Raw genomic sequence first — 12,762 nt, 5'->3', positions numbered from 1 at the left:
AACATTGTAAGGCAAATCTAAAAAGGTTACATCTAAACAAAGGGATGTTTTTTTTGGGGGGGGGAGGGATGACGAATGATGTTAATACAGAGTTAGACATACATTGTATGCGAATATTCTGTCTGTACATCATGCTATTAACATCAATTTAAAATACACACTGCGACAATGTCTTACGCACATGCACATGTAATGTTAATTAAGGTTAGAAGCACATGTTTATCTTTATAAAATAACAAGTTGCTACTTAATAAACAGGGCTTGTTTTTGCCAGACTGTCCAGTCCGGAACACCGACGATTGCAGTTATTTGCCACGCATTATTGCCTGGTTAAACTTGAGGGAACTGGGGTTCCAATTTTAGCGGCGTGCGTGGGAGGATGCAAGTCAAACCACTCGTAAGAATTCACGAGGATGCAGCGTAAGGGCTCCCACGACGAAGGCTGTGGTAATTGAATGGATGGGGGCATCTCGCTGAAGAAATTACGGCGCCCAATTACTGTGGCATTTGGGATTTGCTGGGTGCAGGAAACCAATCACCCATAACGGGCATTTTCGAGGAGTATAAGAAGACTGTTTTTTTTTTAAAGCGCTCGCCAATAGAAACACACCATTAGCACAGCAGATTGGTGATAAGATTGTTCAGTTTGATGATAAAGGCATGACATTTGGCACACAGTCTAGAGTTTGCCATGGGAAAGATATTTGGCTATGGGCATTTGCAGATTTGTCCTTTGAAAAAAATATCACACAATAACAAGAAATTTTACAAATTTTCAAAGGACAAATCTGCGATGGCTCTATAGATAAATATCTTTTTCATGACATACTCTGACTGTGTGCCAGTTTTCATGCTTTTATTATCAAATGAACAATTCCATCATATTGTGCACCAATCTGCCTGACCACATTAATGGCACGATCAGTCTCGGCCCATCTTGGCTTCACATGAAGACTTATTTCCCACTCTATTGTGCAGTTGCCTGAACTCCTGCCTCACTTATAATATTTTAGTTTTACTTTCCCCCTTATTTTCTATGCTGCATGATAATTTCATTTTTTGGATTACAAATATTGTGGACATTTGCTCATACAATCTTATTATAATTTTTTTTTTTTCGTTTGTGAACATATAAGAAGCGCACCTGTTTTCCCCCAGAATCTGCAATATGCTGAACCCTTTCCTCGGGTTGAAATGAAGAAATACAATGTAGAACCCCTTGATGAAATGTGACAGCGCTTTTGACACACTAGGCAGCTTGCATGCCCACTCCATAAATTCACCGAAACAGCTCATGAATTGTAAAGAGCTTTAATGTGCATATAAAAACACTGAGGCCGTCCTTTATCTGGGCAAGATTATTCATCTGATACTTGAAACATCAGGTCTGCCTATAGGTAGGAAGATAAAAAAAAAATCGCCCTGTAGTAACCCGTTTCCCAGATAGTGTTTTTATCCTATTAAATCAAGAGAGCAAGCTTGTGAATTTCATGACTAGGCCTATTTGTTGTCTCCGAGGAAATTTGAGAAACATGAAAAGATTCGTGATGGATCGTTTTAATTCCTGATATTTTTGATTCATGAAGAGATACCATGGTTGCTGTTGGGAGCATTTTCCATAACTTGGCAGCCTCTGTCCTAAATATATGTTAATTGGAGCTGTACATGTACATGCAGATTTGAAAGTCAGCGAACACCTGTAGAAATATTTTTATATTTGCTCACACAATATTTAATTAATAAACCACAAAATAACTTAACGTATCACAGCTAGCTTTTGGTTTGAAGGTGTGGAAAGTTGGTCAGTTACATGTAGATGTTAGGTTGCCTTAGCACAATGTAGTTACACCTCTTTTGTCTCTTCAAGACGTATGGAGCATACTGTCCGAAACGTCGTGTTACCCAAACCGGTTCTTTTTTTAGAACCACGCAGAGTGGCAGAAGAGATTTGACGCATGGTGTGATTGCAAAATTAACATCTATCTTTTGTTTTATAGATGAAAAATAAGTTAATCATTGAAGATAGTTTAACTCAGTTCACTTAAATCAAACTGCATTTTGAAATTTAATTTTCCAAAGGTTTGAATTTATGTACCGACCATACATGTATACTGTCTTAGTATTCCAGTTTTTTTAAAGTAAAGAATAAAAGAACGAAATACAAATAACATCTGCTTGTCTGCACATTTCCAATCAGTTGTAAACTGAGCAATTATCTTTGAAGTGCCGCGTCTGAAATGAAACATTTGCCACAGAGGGGATGTGAGAGAGAAGTATTGTTATCATGCTGCATTCCAATAACATTGGTTGGAATTGAACACCTATCGTAGCGAGGTGTGATTTGTGTATGCCGGTACTGCTCATTGCCGGCACCGTGGGGCACAAGAGTCACCGCCAGATGATACGTTTTAATTGTCGCCAAACCTGGGGCCCCAGCGATTGCTTTCCCGGCGGTGGTGCCGTCTTAATTCAAAAAAATATCCCTACTCATAAAACTTATTACATGAGGCAGCCAAACAGCGCGCAGCGCCTAGCCACGCATGATATGCTTTTTGTAATATCGCGAGAGGCCCACCGGCTTATGAGGCATGTCCGGTGTGTGTGTATGCGTAAGGGGCAAACCGGGAACGTGTGAGATTATACATGTGGTGAAGTCGCAACCGTGTGAAGCGTGTATATATGCATACGACACGTAGAATAACATCCCGACCGGTATTGTCGACAGTTACAGCTCAATTAATTCCACACGATTGTGACGGAAGGAAAACGGAATCTAAATGAGGCGGGGAGGAATCAGAGACAGTTTATTTAGTGTTTTTTTTTTATTTATTTTTTTATTGATATCCACCTGTTTTACTTAAATATATACAATATATAAATTTTTTTTTTGTAAACTGTACAGTCACTTGCATGCTTGTTTATTGCATCATGAGAACTCTGCACGCAAGAAGGTGGGCGTTTGTGCACAGTTGTGACATTTCAAGTTAAATTTAGATACATGTAAGCTTTTGAATGACGTAATTAAGAATGGTTACGTTCTTATTCCCTCCATCCTGCAATATCTGTCAAACATCCCGGAGAGCTTGTAAGGGTCAGGGAGGGTTACATACCGGTGCCTGTATATTGTAGAACAAGATTTAAAAAGGTAGCGCTTCCAATTAATTTTTTATATTAAAAAGTTTCTATTAGCAACCTTAAAACCACTATAACCAAGAACATTTTTTTAATGAAAACATGGGACTACATTTTTTAATTGGAGTACATTCAAAGTAAATGTACAGCCAAGTACCATGAAAAGGCAAATAAAAGAATTCGAAAGAATTCAAAAGTTCAATTGTTACAAAATGTTCTCATATGTGAATACAAACTCACTATCTACATGTAGTCGACTATGCCCTGTTGGTTTTTCTTTTATACGCACAGGTACTTTATGGCAGACATGGTGATCTGCCATGCGTGTCTGTTCGGTACCTTTTTATATAAATTTCCCTTCTACCGATACATGGCTTTTTGTGTACAGTGAAAAAAACACCAATACTTTTGATGATTTCTTAGAGGAGTCAGGTTGGTGCAGTGGCTACTTTCCTGGCCTTCGCTTCCACCACTGTGGCCTGGGTTCAATTCCTGCCCTGGTCCACATGTGGTTTGAGTTTTCAGTCCCTACCTGATCCCGTGGGTTTCCCCGAGAATATTCTTCTGGAGTTTTCCTCCCACCTCTAAGACTGTAATTTCTTCTCATTGTCTTCTTTTCTTACAGGTTTCTCCTGGCTTTCGAACAGCAGTACCTAGGGCACTTTTGAGGAATCCTTGGTTTTATTATCAGAAAGATATCAATAAATTCTGAATTTGAAAGGGGAAAAAGCTTCTTCTTTTTTGCACTTTACAATTACATATATATATACAGATTGCACCCTAGTTACACGTATGCCAACAGAAGTTCATCCATTGGAGGGCAGTGTAGTAAAAGTTCAAAGCACAAAAGATTGTAGCTGACCGGCAGTTACACCTCACTGGAACCATACATGTGACCTTCTTTCAATTATCAACTGTATATAAAATACTATCACCCAAACAGGGTAAATTCTGGTCACAGCTTGTTGTGCTTCATTGGTTTAGGGCCGACTCAATTCACGGGTGTACGAAATATCACAAAGGCTAAGGGGGGGGGGGGGGCGCATGGCACGGACACCCCTCAAAACCCCTAGAAAGGGTCATATAATTCGAACCCTACATGTATTCCTTTTTAACGTGCTATGGGTAAAAAGGATTATGCTAATGTTTGATACTTTCTCTGAGTGTATCGGAATATAATAAGCCAGTTCGGTGTCTTGATGAAGTAGTCCAGGTGAAAGGTCATTCGAGAAAAAATCGCTGATGCAATGTTACGCGTTAATGTCCATTCCACTCATAATTAACGCATGTGCGTCGTGCGACCGTTTCCTTGCGCGTTCATGGGCCTTTGATGAGTGTTTGAAAATCCTGAATGACCTATGACCCATCATTGTGGGCATGAGCAGTTGCAATACCAAACTGGCTTATTGTGACCATTGTAACAATTTTGACGTACTACATGTACATGTACATCATTTACATGTACAAAAGTTAAACATGTCTACATGTGTACGTATGGAAGGTAAACAAGTTGATGCCTGTGTGTAGTTTCTTCAAATATTGTCATCTATTTCTAATCTGTTTTTGTGTTTAAATCCAGTACAATTTTTTTCCCAGGTTATTTGGTTTCATGCAGAAATTTGTTTTTCCAATCTCCAAATTATAAAATGGACATCAAACTCTTCCTCGTCTTCTTGCCTTATGAGCTACCCATATGGTGCAATACTTGAATTTTGAAGAATCCTTGTCTGCATGAACCAAAAACAATATGGTAATATCCAAAAGGGAGGATCATTTGTGTCACTTTTGTTTTTGGCTACTTCATTTTGCTAATGTTTTTGTTTCTTCCCTTTTATCTTGTTGTAGTTATGGAGATATTGTACCCAACACAGTCATAGGCAAGATAGTGGGTGGAGTGTGTGCCCTGAGCGGTGTCCTAGTCATTGCTCTCCCTGTTCCAGTCATTGTCTCCAACTTCAGTCGAATATACCACCAAAACCAGAGGGCTGACAAGCGAAAGGCGCAAAGGGTAGGTACATCCTCCAAACTTTTGTATTAACCACAACTCCCTAGGCATTTTTGCCAGGATGCAACCTCAATCCTGCAAACTCCTCCAAGTGTCTCTGTGTCAAAAATGCGTACATCTTCAATCCTGCAAAATCCTCCGTTATTTCTTGAATGTGGTCCTTGGAGGGGTGACCGCTGCCTCAATCCTGCAAAATCCTCCAGCAGTCACTGCCAATATGTTGAGGCAGAGCCAGTGACATCCTGGAGTAGTGCGGGGGATTTCAAGTATGTATAGGCCTAACTTTATGCACGACTGGGCATAAACAACACAAGGTCCGGTCCAAGACCTTGACACAGTGCATCCTCCAAACTCAGCCACACATTTTTGCCATATAGCGTCAATCCTGCCAAATTCTCCATTTTGCAAAGAACATTTTGGAGGATTTGTGAAGGTTAGGGTTAAGACACGAGCTAGTTACCTCTGAAGTGCTGCCCTGTTCATGTCATGTGGATCATTCTTTAAATTGGAATTCACTTTTTTTCTCCGTCCCTGTTACATTCGACGTCTATGATTTTATAATTCTGATGCACTCCTTAATTCAGTCAATCCTCCAAGAGTGATTATGAATCAGCAAACTGCTTACGAACAAATAAAGAATGGTTTCAAGTCATTCGTAACGATCCTTGAATGGCAACTTTACAGAGTATATACCAAAGTAACAGGGACAAGAAAAATGTCACTCTCTTGACCCTAATTTTTTTAGAATGCCCTAATTTTTTTTTTTAGAATGACCTATTATGTGAGTTTTAGTTTCGAGTCCAAACTACAAAACTCGCATTCTAATCTCCAGCAAAGAAATCTTTGCTTACCAAAGCAGAAAAGCTGTGCTTACATGTAACTAAATTCTTTTTCTCTCCCTAAATATTCAAAGTTACGGATGCTTGGCCATGCACACAAACTTCCATTCAAGAGTAACTTTTTTGCGTCAATTTTACTGCCACTGTTTAGTTTTTTCTCTCCCTCTCTTCTGGCATGACAGTCCGGCCTGAAACGATGAATAACATTGAATTGACCTAACACCGTTTGCAAGTTAGCCACGCCCCTTAGACAACCCTATAGAACTTTGTACATTACATTTTGTTTGTATCAGATTTTGCGCATTCCACGTCCATTTGTATATCATGAAATTGGACAATAATTCACAAGCTGCGTTGACACGATTCTACCGCGATAGGTCAATTGCCAATAAGCCTTACACAGCAAAGCTGAGCATCTAAAACTTATATTTCTGTGTATTTACAATATTAAGCACCTGATGGAGCTTTCAGTTACCAGTCTCTTTTTTTGTGGGGGGGGGGGGGGGGGTTGCGGGGCTGGATTTTGCTGCTACTACGTATGTACATTGTACAATGTATCTTTCCACATTGCTGCATATTTCATGTGCTTATTATGCTTAAGAAATGATGTTTGAAACTTTTTCAGTTGTTTTTCCCAGAATATTGCAGGCAAGTAAACTTGTGTTTTTCTTCATGTATGTATTTGCTACCTCCTCAAAACATCAGTATCTGCCTTCCACTTGAAAAGAGAGAATTCTTTGATAATTAAATGGGGACAGAACGTTTTTTCAAATAACCCTTTTTCCTGTTTATTTGCTGGGTCATTAATTTTAAAGACCTTACAACAGCATCCCCAACATGTGACAGCCATAATATATCGGTTATTGCTTTTCTTCCTTGGTTTTTAATTTTTTATTATATTTTGAACCTCATATTCTTTCTCAGTCCATCAGAATGGTCGTCATGATGAAACCCAATATTGCCATAAAGCCAACAGTCTGGTTTAGCCATTAATTTAAGTACAATTACTGATGATGAATCACATGGCTTTGCCAATAACTTCACCATGTGAGACCAATCCCATTGTTCCCTCTCGTCTGCTTCCCTGGCAACCTTCCCAATTTGGCCATTCCAATATCGAGCAGTTCATGTGTTGTACTCCGTCTCAGTTGCCATAGTGATAAAGTCACTCATCCGGTTTGGCCTTGCTAAGGATTGTGAAAATTATATTTTCTAAAATTACACAGTTATATTATCTTTGCACTGTACTGGTATGAACCTTAAATCCAATTCCACCTCTGTGTAAGAACCCAGGGGAATATTAGAATCCTAGTTTTCACCAAGCATAAATACGTCGCCAAGGGGCGGGGGGGGGGGGGGGGGGGGTTCTTTGGCGAGCAAAAGCAAAAGCCATACATACTGGTTTGTATTTTTGTATTTTGTAGTGGGGCCCCCAAGTTGGTACTATGGCCCCCCTGATGCTCAGGACTGGCGACGGCGCTGGCCGGGCTATACTTTTATCAATCCTGCAAAATCCTCCTGAAACCTGCTGACAGCTTTAGAAAGATCTGAAAGGGTCAGGGTTACAATGTAATTACATGTATGTACTGAAGTTTAAGGTGACACTAAACCAGGCACACTCGTATTCAAATGTATGATATCAACCAGTAGTCCCATTTCAGTCAATGTTGTAGGACTCAAGTCCAGGACTCAAACTCGAGTCTGTCTAGAGTCGTCATTTTTGTGACTCAGACTCAACTTGATTCACATCAGAAAAAGAGTCGGACTCGGGCTCCACCAGCATGACTCGTGACTTGCGAGTCACATATTTTCTTACCAAATAATATTTTTAAAAAACCCATAATTCTGATGTTTATTTTCCAAAAGTAACGTTAAAGCAATTTACGTTTAAGAACGTTAAGAACACACACTGTACCGCAGCACTCTCCAAACATAATAATGTTTGTAAGTAAGTGCGCCCCCGCCTGTTTCCTGGGACAACGCATCATTGTACTTACCGGGTACATGTGTGTCCATATCCATGCACGTCCATTTCGTATCAAATTGACTCAGACTGGGACGCGAACTTGAGTCAAATGACTCGAGTCAAATGACTTGAGACTCGGACACAGACTCAACCCACGTGACTCGAAACTCTCAGACACGGACTCAACTTTAGTGACTTGACTACAACACCCATTCCAGGAATCAGCCATTCTAAAAGAAATAATCTCAGCAACCACATTGAGAGTCAAGTTTATTCTTACTAAGTGAAGCGTGCGAACTTGCTTGAAACCTATGACATGAAGTATTTGGTCTTGCGTACTTTGGCCACGTAATCAGGTTCTTCAGAAGCCAGGGTGTGACGTCAAAGGAAGGTCAGGAGTAACAAAGTGAGACCGTGACGAATTCTTTAAGTACATGCGTGCATGCATAAAGTCAATTAAATTTTTGTATTGGATGTCATACAGCATGGGTGTGCCCACTAGCCATGGTTTTCTGTTGTTGCATACGGTGCAGAGCTAGACAGTTGGTTATTTCAGGCAAGGGATTCAATTTATTTGTTGCCTCATCTTATTGTCCTGCCATTGGCTCTAGTTTGATTGATAGCATTATCTTTGCTGCATGTATTGGTGTGATATTTTGTAATTTTAGACAACTAAAAGTCAGGGTTTTCTCATGCTTGAGAAAGTTGATAGAGTCCAGTTGGACATAATTATTAAAGACTGACAGTCAAAATCTAAATGCAAACACGTGAATGTAACAGATGCCGGTTCGGGAAAACTTGTAAATCTCTGGGATGCCCAAGTTAGAATTTGGACAATGGAGAGGTTTGTTGTTAGACTTATTTTAAACCCAAGAATAAGAAGGCCCAAGGCTACTATTTTGGCCAATAGATATGAAATACAAAAGTTTGTTGTTTTACTGACACAAAGGGCTTCCTTGTATCAGTATGGCCAGAATCTACACTCTACTTTGTCGTGTGTTCTGTCATTTAAAGTTGCGTTCCCGTGCTCTTCAACAAATTTGATTGTTTTCTATTATTACATTTTCAAACAGTGTGTTTTATTCAAATAAAAGTCCTTTTTTTTTTTCTTTTGGAAATCTGCAACCCTCTGAAAAAAAAAAAGGTTTTAATGTTGGCACAAACAGATCCGCCTTAATACGAGGAGACTGGTTTTTGATCCCTGCATTATCAATACTGATCATTGGGCATGAACCAGCCTATCCCATAAGAGCAGAATTACCAACGGGCCACAAGTAATTTAATATTTTGAAAGTAATGATTCAGTAATGTAAACGTGGGTCGATTATTGTTTTCAGTCGATGTCTCATTCAAAAATCAATCACTAGTAAAATAGCAATTGAAATAAAAATCTATTTTTCGGGGTCAGACTCAAAATAGCACTGGGAATGCATCTTTAATGTATAACATTAAAGTAATGGATAAACAACAACCCCTATCCCAGTGAAACGAACTTGCCGGCATGTACATACATGTACAAATAAGCTTCCTGTGCACATGAATACACCTTATACATGGAAATTGAATTATATTTTTCGCATTGGATGACATGGATGAATGGGTCCTCTATAGAATAAAATGTTACCAGTGAAGGTCATTCGTGTGGCATAAAGGATCTTTTATAACTTTAAAAATCCAGACTGAGTGCATACAAACATGTCTGTAATCTAATCCGTGCATCATACCTGTGTACATGGAATACAGGTATGTACTCATCAATTTTAATATCAGACATCACTGGTCTATCTAAACATATAGCAGCCAAATATTCCACATTTCACATTGATACTGCCATACATGTGGTGTCATGTGGCATAGCATCCTGGGGGGGGGGGGGGGGTATTTATCCCCACCCTCCTATTTTCCCAGAGTTCCCCTCTTTTTTTACAAGTGCCATTTTTTATAATGTCCTGCGAACGTTGGCAATTGTGCCGCCATGAAGAGTACCAACTATTGTCCGATAGTGCCTTTGATCCTCCGCTTTGAGTGGCGGCCTGATACAATGTGTAGGTATACATCCAGGCCCCCAGACAGTGAAAAATTGTTTTGCAAACAAAAGTTGGTATCCATGTTGATTTTTATAAATTTGGTATCCATGGTGATTTTTCTAAACATTTGGGTTTGTGCTGTACAACAATTGTTAACAATTGAATGGTTTTGGTAACTACGTATTTTGCTGTAATATGCTACAGTGAATCCTAGTAAGACCCTTCACAAAAGTTCTTACGTATTGTGCTCATGAAAAGAAAAAATTCAATACTTACTGCCAGACTGTCTGTATTCTCTGCTTTCCGAGAAAAAAATCGTTTAGGTTCATTAGTTTCAACTTTCATTGGATTGAGAAATGCAAAATTGCTCTTCAGGTAGTGTCCCAGTTTTTAGGGATGGCCAGGAAAGTTCATGTGAACAACTTTCTTGAAAGTTCAGGAAAATTTGAGGAAATGTAGAAAAAAAAGCTGTTCTTTTGTCGATACACTTTTTACCCATGTTGCTGCCTCCAAAAAGAAATTTGATTGGACATTTGCATTTTTCCTTAAAAGCTTTGTCTGTTCTTCTTTTTACAGAAAGCTAGGCTCGCCAGGATTCGACTAGCAAAGAACGCAAGTGGTAATGCCTTTGTCACACGCAAAAAGGAGGCAGACAGATTAGCAGAGGTAAGGAATATGTTTATGTTGTGTAATCCTACATGTTTTTGGTGGCGCAGTGCGAAAAGCTCTTGTCTCTAACCGATGGCACTGTGGCCCTGGTTCGATTCCTGGCTCAGGTCATATGTGAATGGAGTTGTTCATTGATTCTCTCCTGTGCCACAAGGGTTTTTCTCCGGTTCTCCGATTTTCCTCCCTCTGCAAAAATCAACACTTTCGATCTCTGGCTGTGCTCCGTGTTCAGACATGGGTTGTATGGTGGCTGTCAAAGGCATCTTTACATGCTTTCGGCTTTACCACGTTGTAGCTGCGTCCTTCGTAGTTGAATTTCTGCTGCGAGTAAGGACAATTAGCAACCCCAAATTTGTACCTACCCAGCAATCCAGTATTGGCACACCTTGAATCAGAGCTATGGTACCAGCATTTTGGGGAGACGTAGCAAATGATGCAGTGATGAGGCTCTCTTTTAGCACTTCCTTCATTAAGGCGCCTTTCTGTATGAACGTTTTTTTTGTCAGTAAGCGTGTGCACTGAGTTCATGCGTTTCATTTTTACAGACACAAAAATCAACTCCATATTGTAGCACACGTCCCTTTTCATATTGACGCATACGCAATTCTTGGCGCAATAACCCCCTGCCATGACCACGTTGCAATCAAAATGATGGTAAGCCCCATTATCTTCCTGCTTGGGAAGATTTCACGGACCCACACCCGGTGTTTTCTTTTTTGGTTGGACTGAATTCTTTTTCTGTAAGCTGCAGCTGCAATCAGTAGACGCATTTGATTTTGATAATTTGCTATTTTTTCTTTTTCCCACGCTGCTAACTGAATTCATTGCCCATACTTCACGTATATGGAAAAGTAAATCACGCGCACAAAACGCATCGCGTACGCAATATATACGCTACGAACATAACACGGACTGGAAACGTGCATATGGAAAGGCGCCTTTTGGTCCATGTTCAACTCTTTCAGTCGCTCAGTCTCTTATTTTGTTGTAACCCTTAGACCAATTTCAGACGTTTCAGAAAATTAATTCATCAGTTTTGCCCGTCTGAAACCCAAATCTATCAAAGCCAGTCTGAGTTGTTCCTACTTCAGTTCCATTTGTTGCGACTGTGGAACACCAGTGTCAAACTGGTGTCTATCCTCTCAGCATTTGTCTCAATACTTCATGAATCCTTGATATCTCAAGACTGTGCAGTCAAGTAATAGACCTTATTCACAAGGAGGCCATTTTGGATCGTGTTCCCTGAATCTGTTTATATAAATTGAAACTCTTGAATGAGATGGTGCCAGACTACTTTACGATTGGAGTGCATTCCAATTGACCTATCGCCGTTTGCGAGTTAGCCACGCCCCTTAGACAACCCTATGGAGTTTTTGTACACTCTGTTTTGTTTGTCTCAGATTTTGCGCATTCCGCGTCCATTTGTTTATTATGTAATTGGACAATATTTCACAAGCTGCGTTGACGCGATTCTAACGCGATTCTATCGCAATAGGTCAATTAAGCCCCGCTTTCACTTCTTTTTTTTAAATTGTCGCTTAAAACATTAGGGTACTGGTAGGTTTAATCACAAATTTTAAATAAATTCATCAGAGCAGACTGGTATTACTTTGTAATGAACTTTTATTTCATTGCTTTCATTTTTACTCGCAAGTTCCAAAAAATGAAGAGAAACGGTACCTCACTTTCAATTTAATATGGCCGACATGTGAATAGATGGCAAATTCTTCAAAGCAAGCCCTGAGTGAAATAACGGTGGCTGGGCTGTATAGATCAGATTTACTGCAACAGAAGGTGTTGTAATTTTGCATTTGTACGGGATTTGAAGATTACAATGTAGGCTGCTTAAGCTGGACTTTTTTTGGTACTATACAACGTCATAAAAACATCTATAAACTTTATTTTTGTACACGGTTGATCTTTCAATTGGAGAAAATTAAAATTCGTCAACAAAGAATGCACTTGTCAGATAATTTCATTCAATACATCACTTGTTCTGATGCAACAAGGTTTTCATTGTCGAAATAACCAACAGCCAGTTTCAATTTCTTGTACATGTAAATGACAGGCCTTTTAAAATTATTTGCTGGCACAGTATCCCATCATATTAAACCCCAACTCAAT

General features: G+C 39.5%; 1 protein-coding gene across 2 annotated transcripts in view; it reads left to right on the top strand.

Annotated features, from left to right (window-relative positions):
- The window catches only part of LOC119738693 (potassium voltage-gated channel protein Shal-like), an 87,685-nt gene that overhangs the window by 10,578 nt on the left and 64,345 nt on the right, over window positions 1–12,762 (top strand). For both annotated transcript variants that reach the window (XM_038213621.1, XM_038213622.1), the window contains exons 2-3: window positions 4,978–5,140; window positions 10,546–10,635. In XM_038213621.1, coding sequence (XP_038069549.1) covers window positions 4,978–5,140; window positions 10,546–10,635 — 253 coding nt within the window. The remainder of the gene's footprint in view (window positions 1–4,977; window positions 5,141–10,545; window positions 10,636–12,762) is intronic.

Source organism: Patiria miniata, unplaced genomic scaffold (assembly GCF_015706575.1).
Source record: "Patiria miniata isolate m_02_andy unplaced genomic scaffold, ASM1570657v1 HiC_scaffold_3, whole genome shotgun sequence".
In the NCBI taxonomy this organism is placed as follows: Eukaryota; Metazoa; Echinodermata; class Asteroidea; order Valvatida; family Asterinidae; genus Patiria; species Patiria miniata.
The sequence above is the reverse complement of the archived record's forward strand: the minus strand, read 5'-3'. Positions and strand labels throughout refer to the sequence as shown.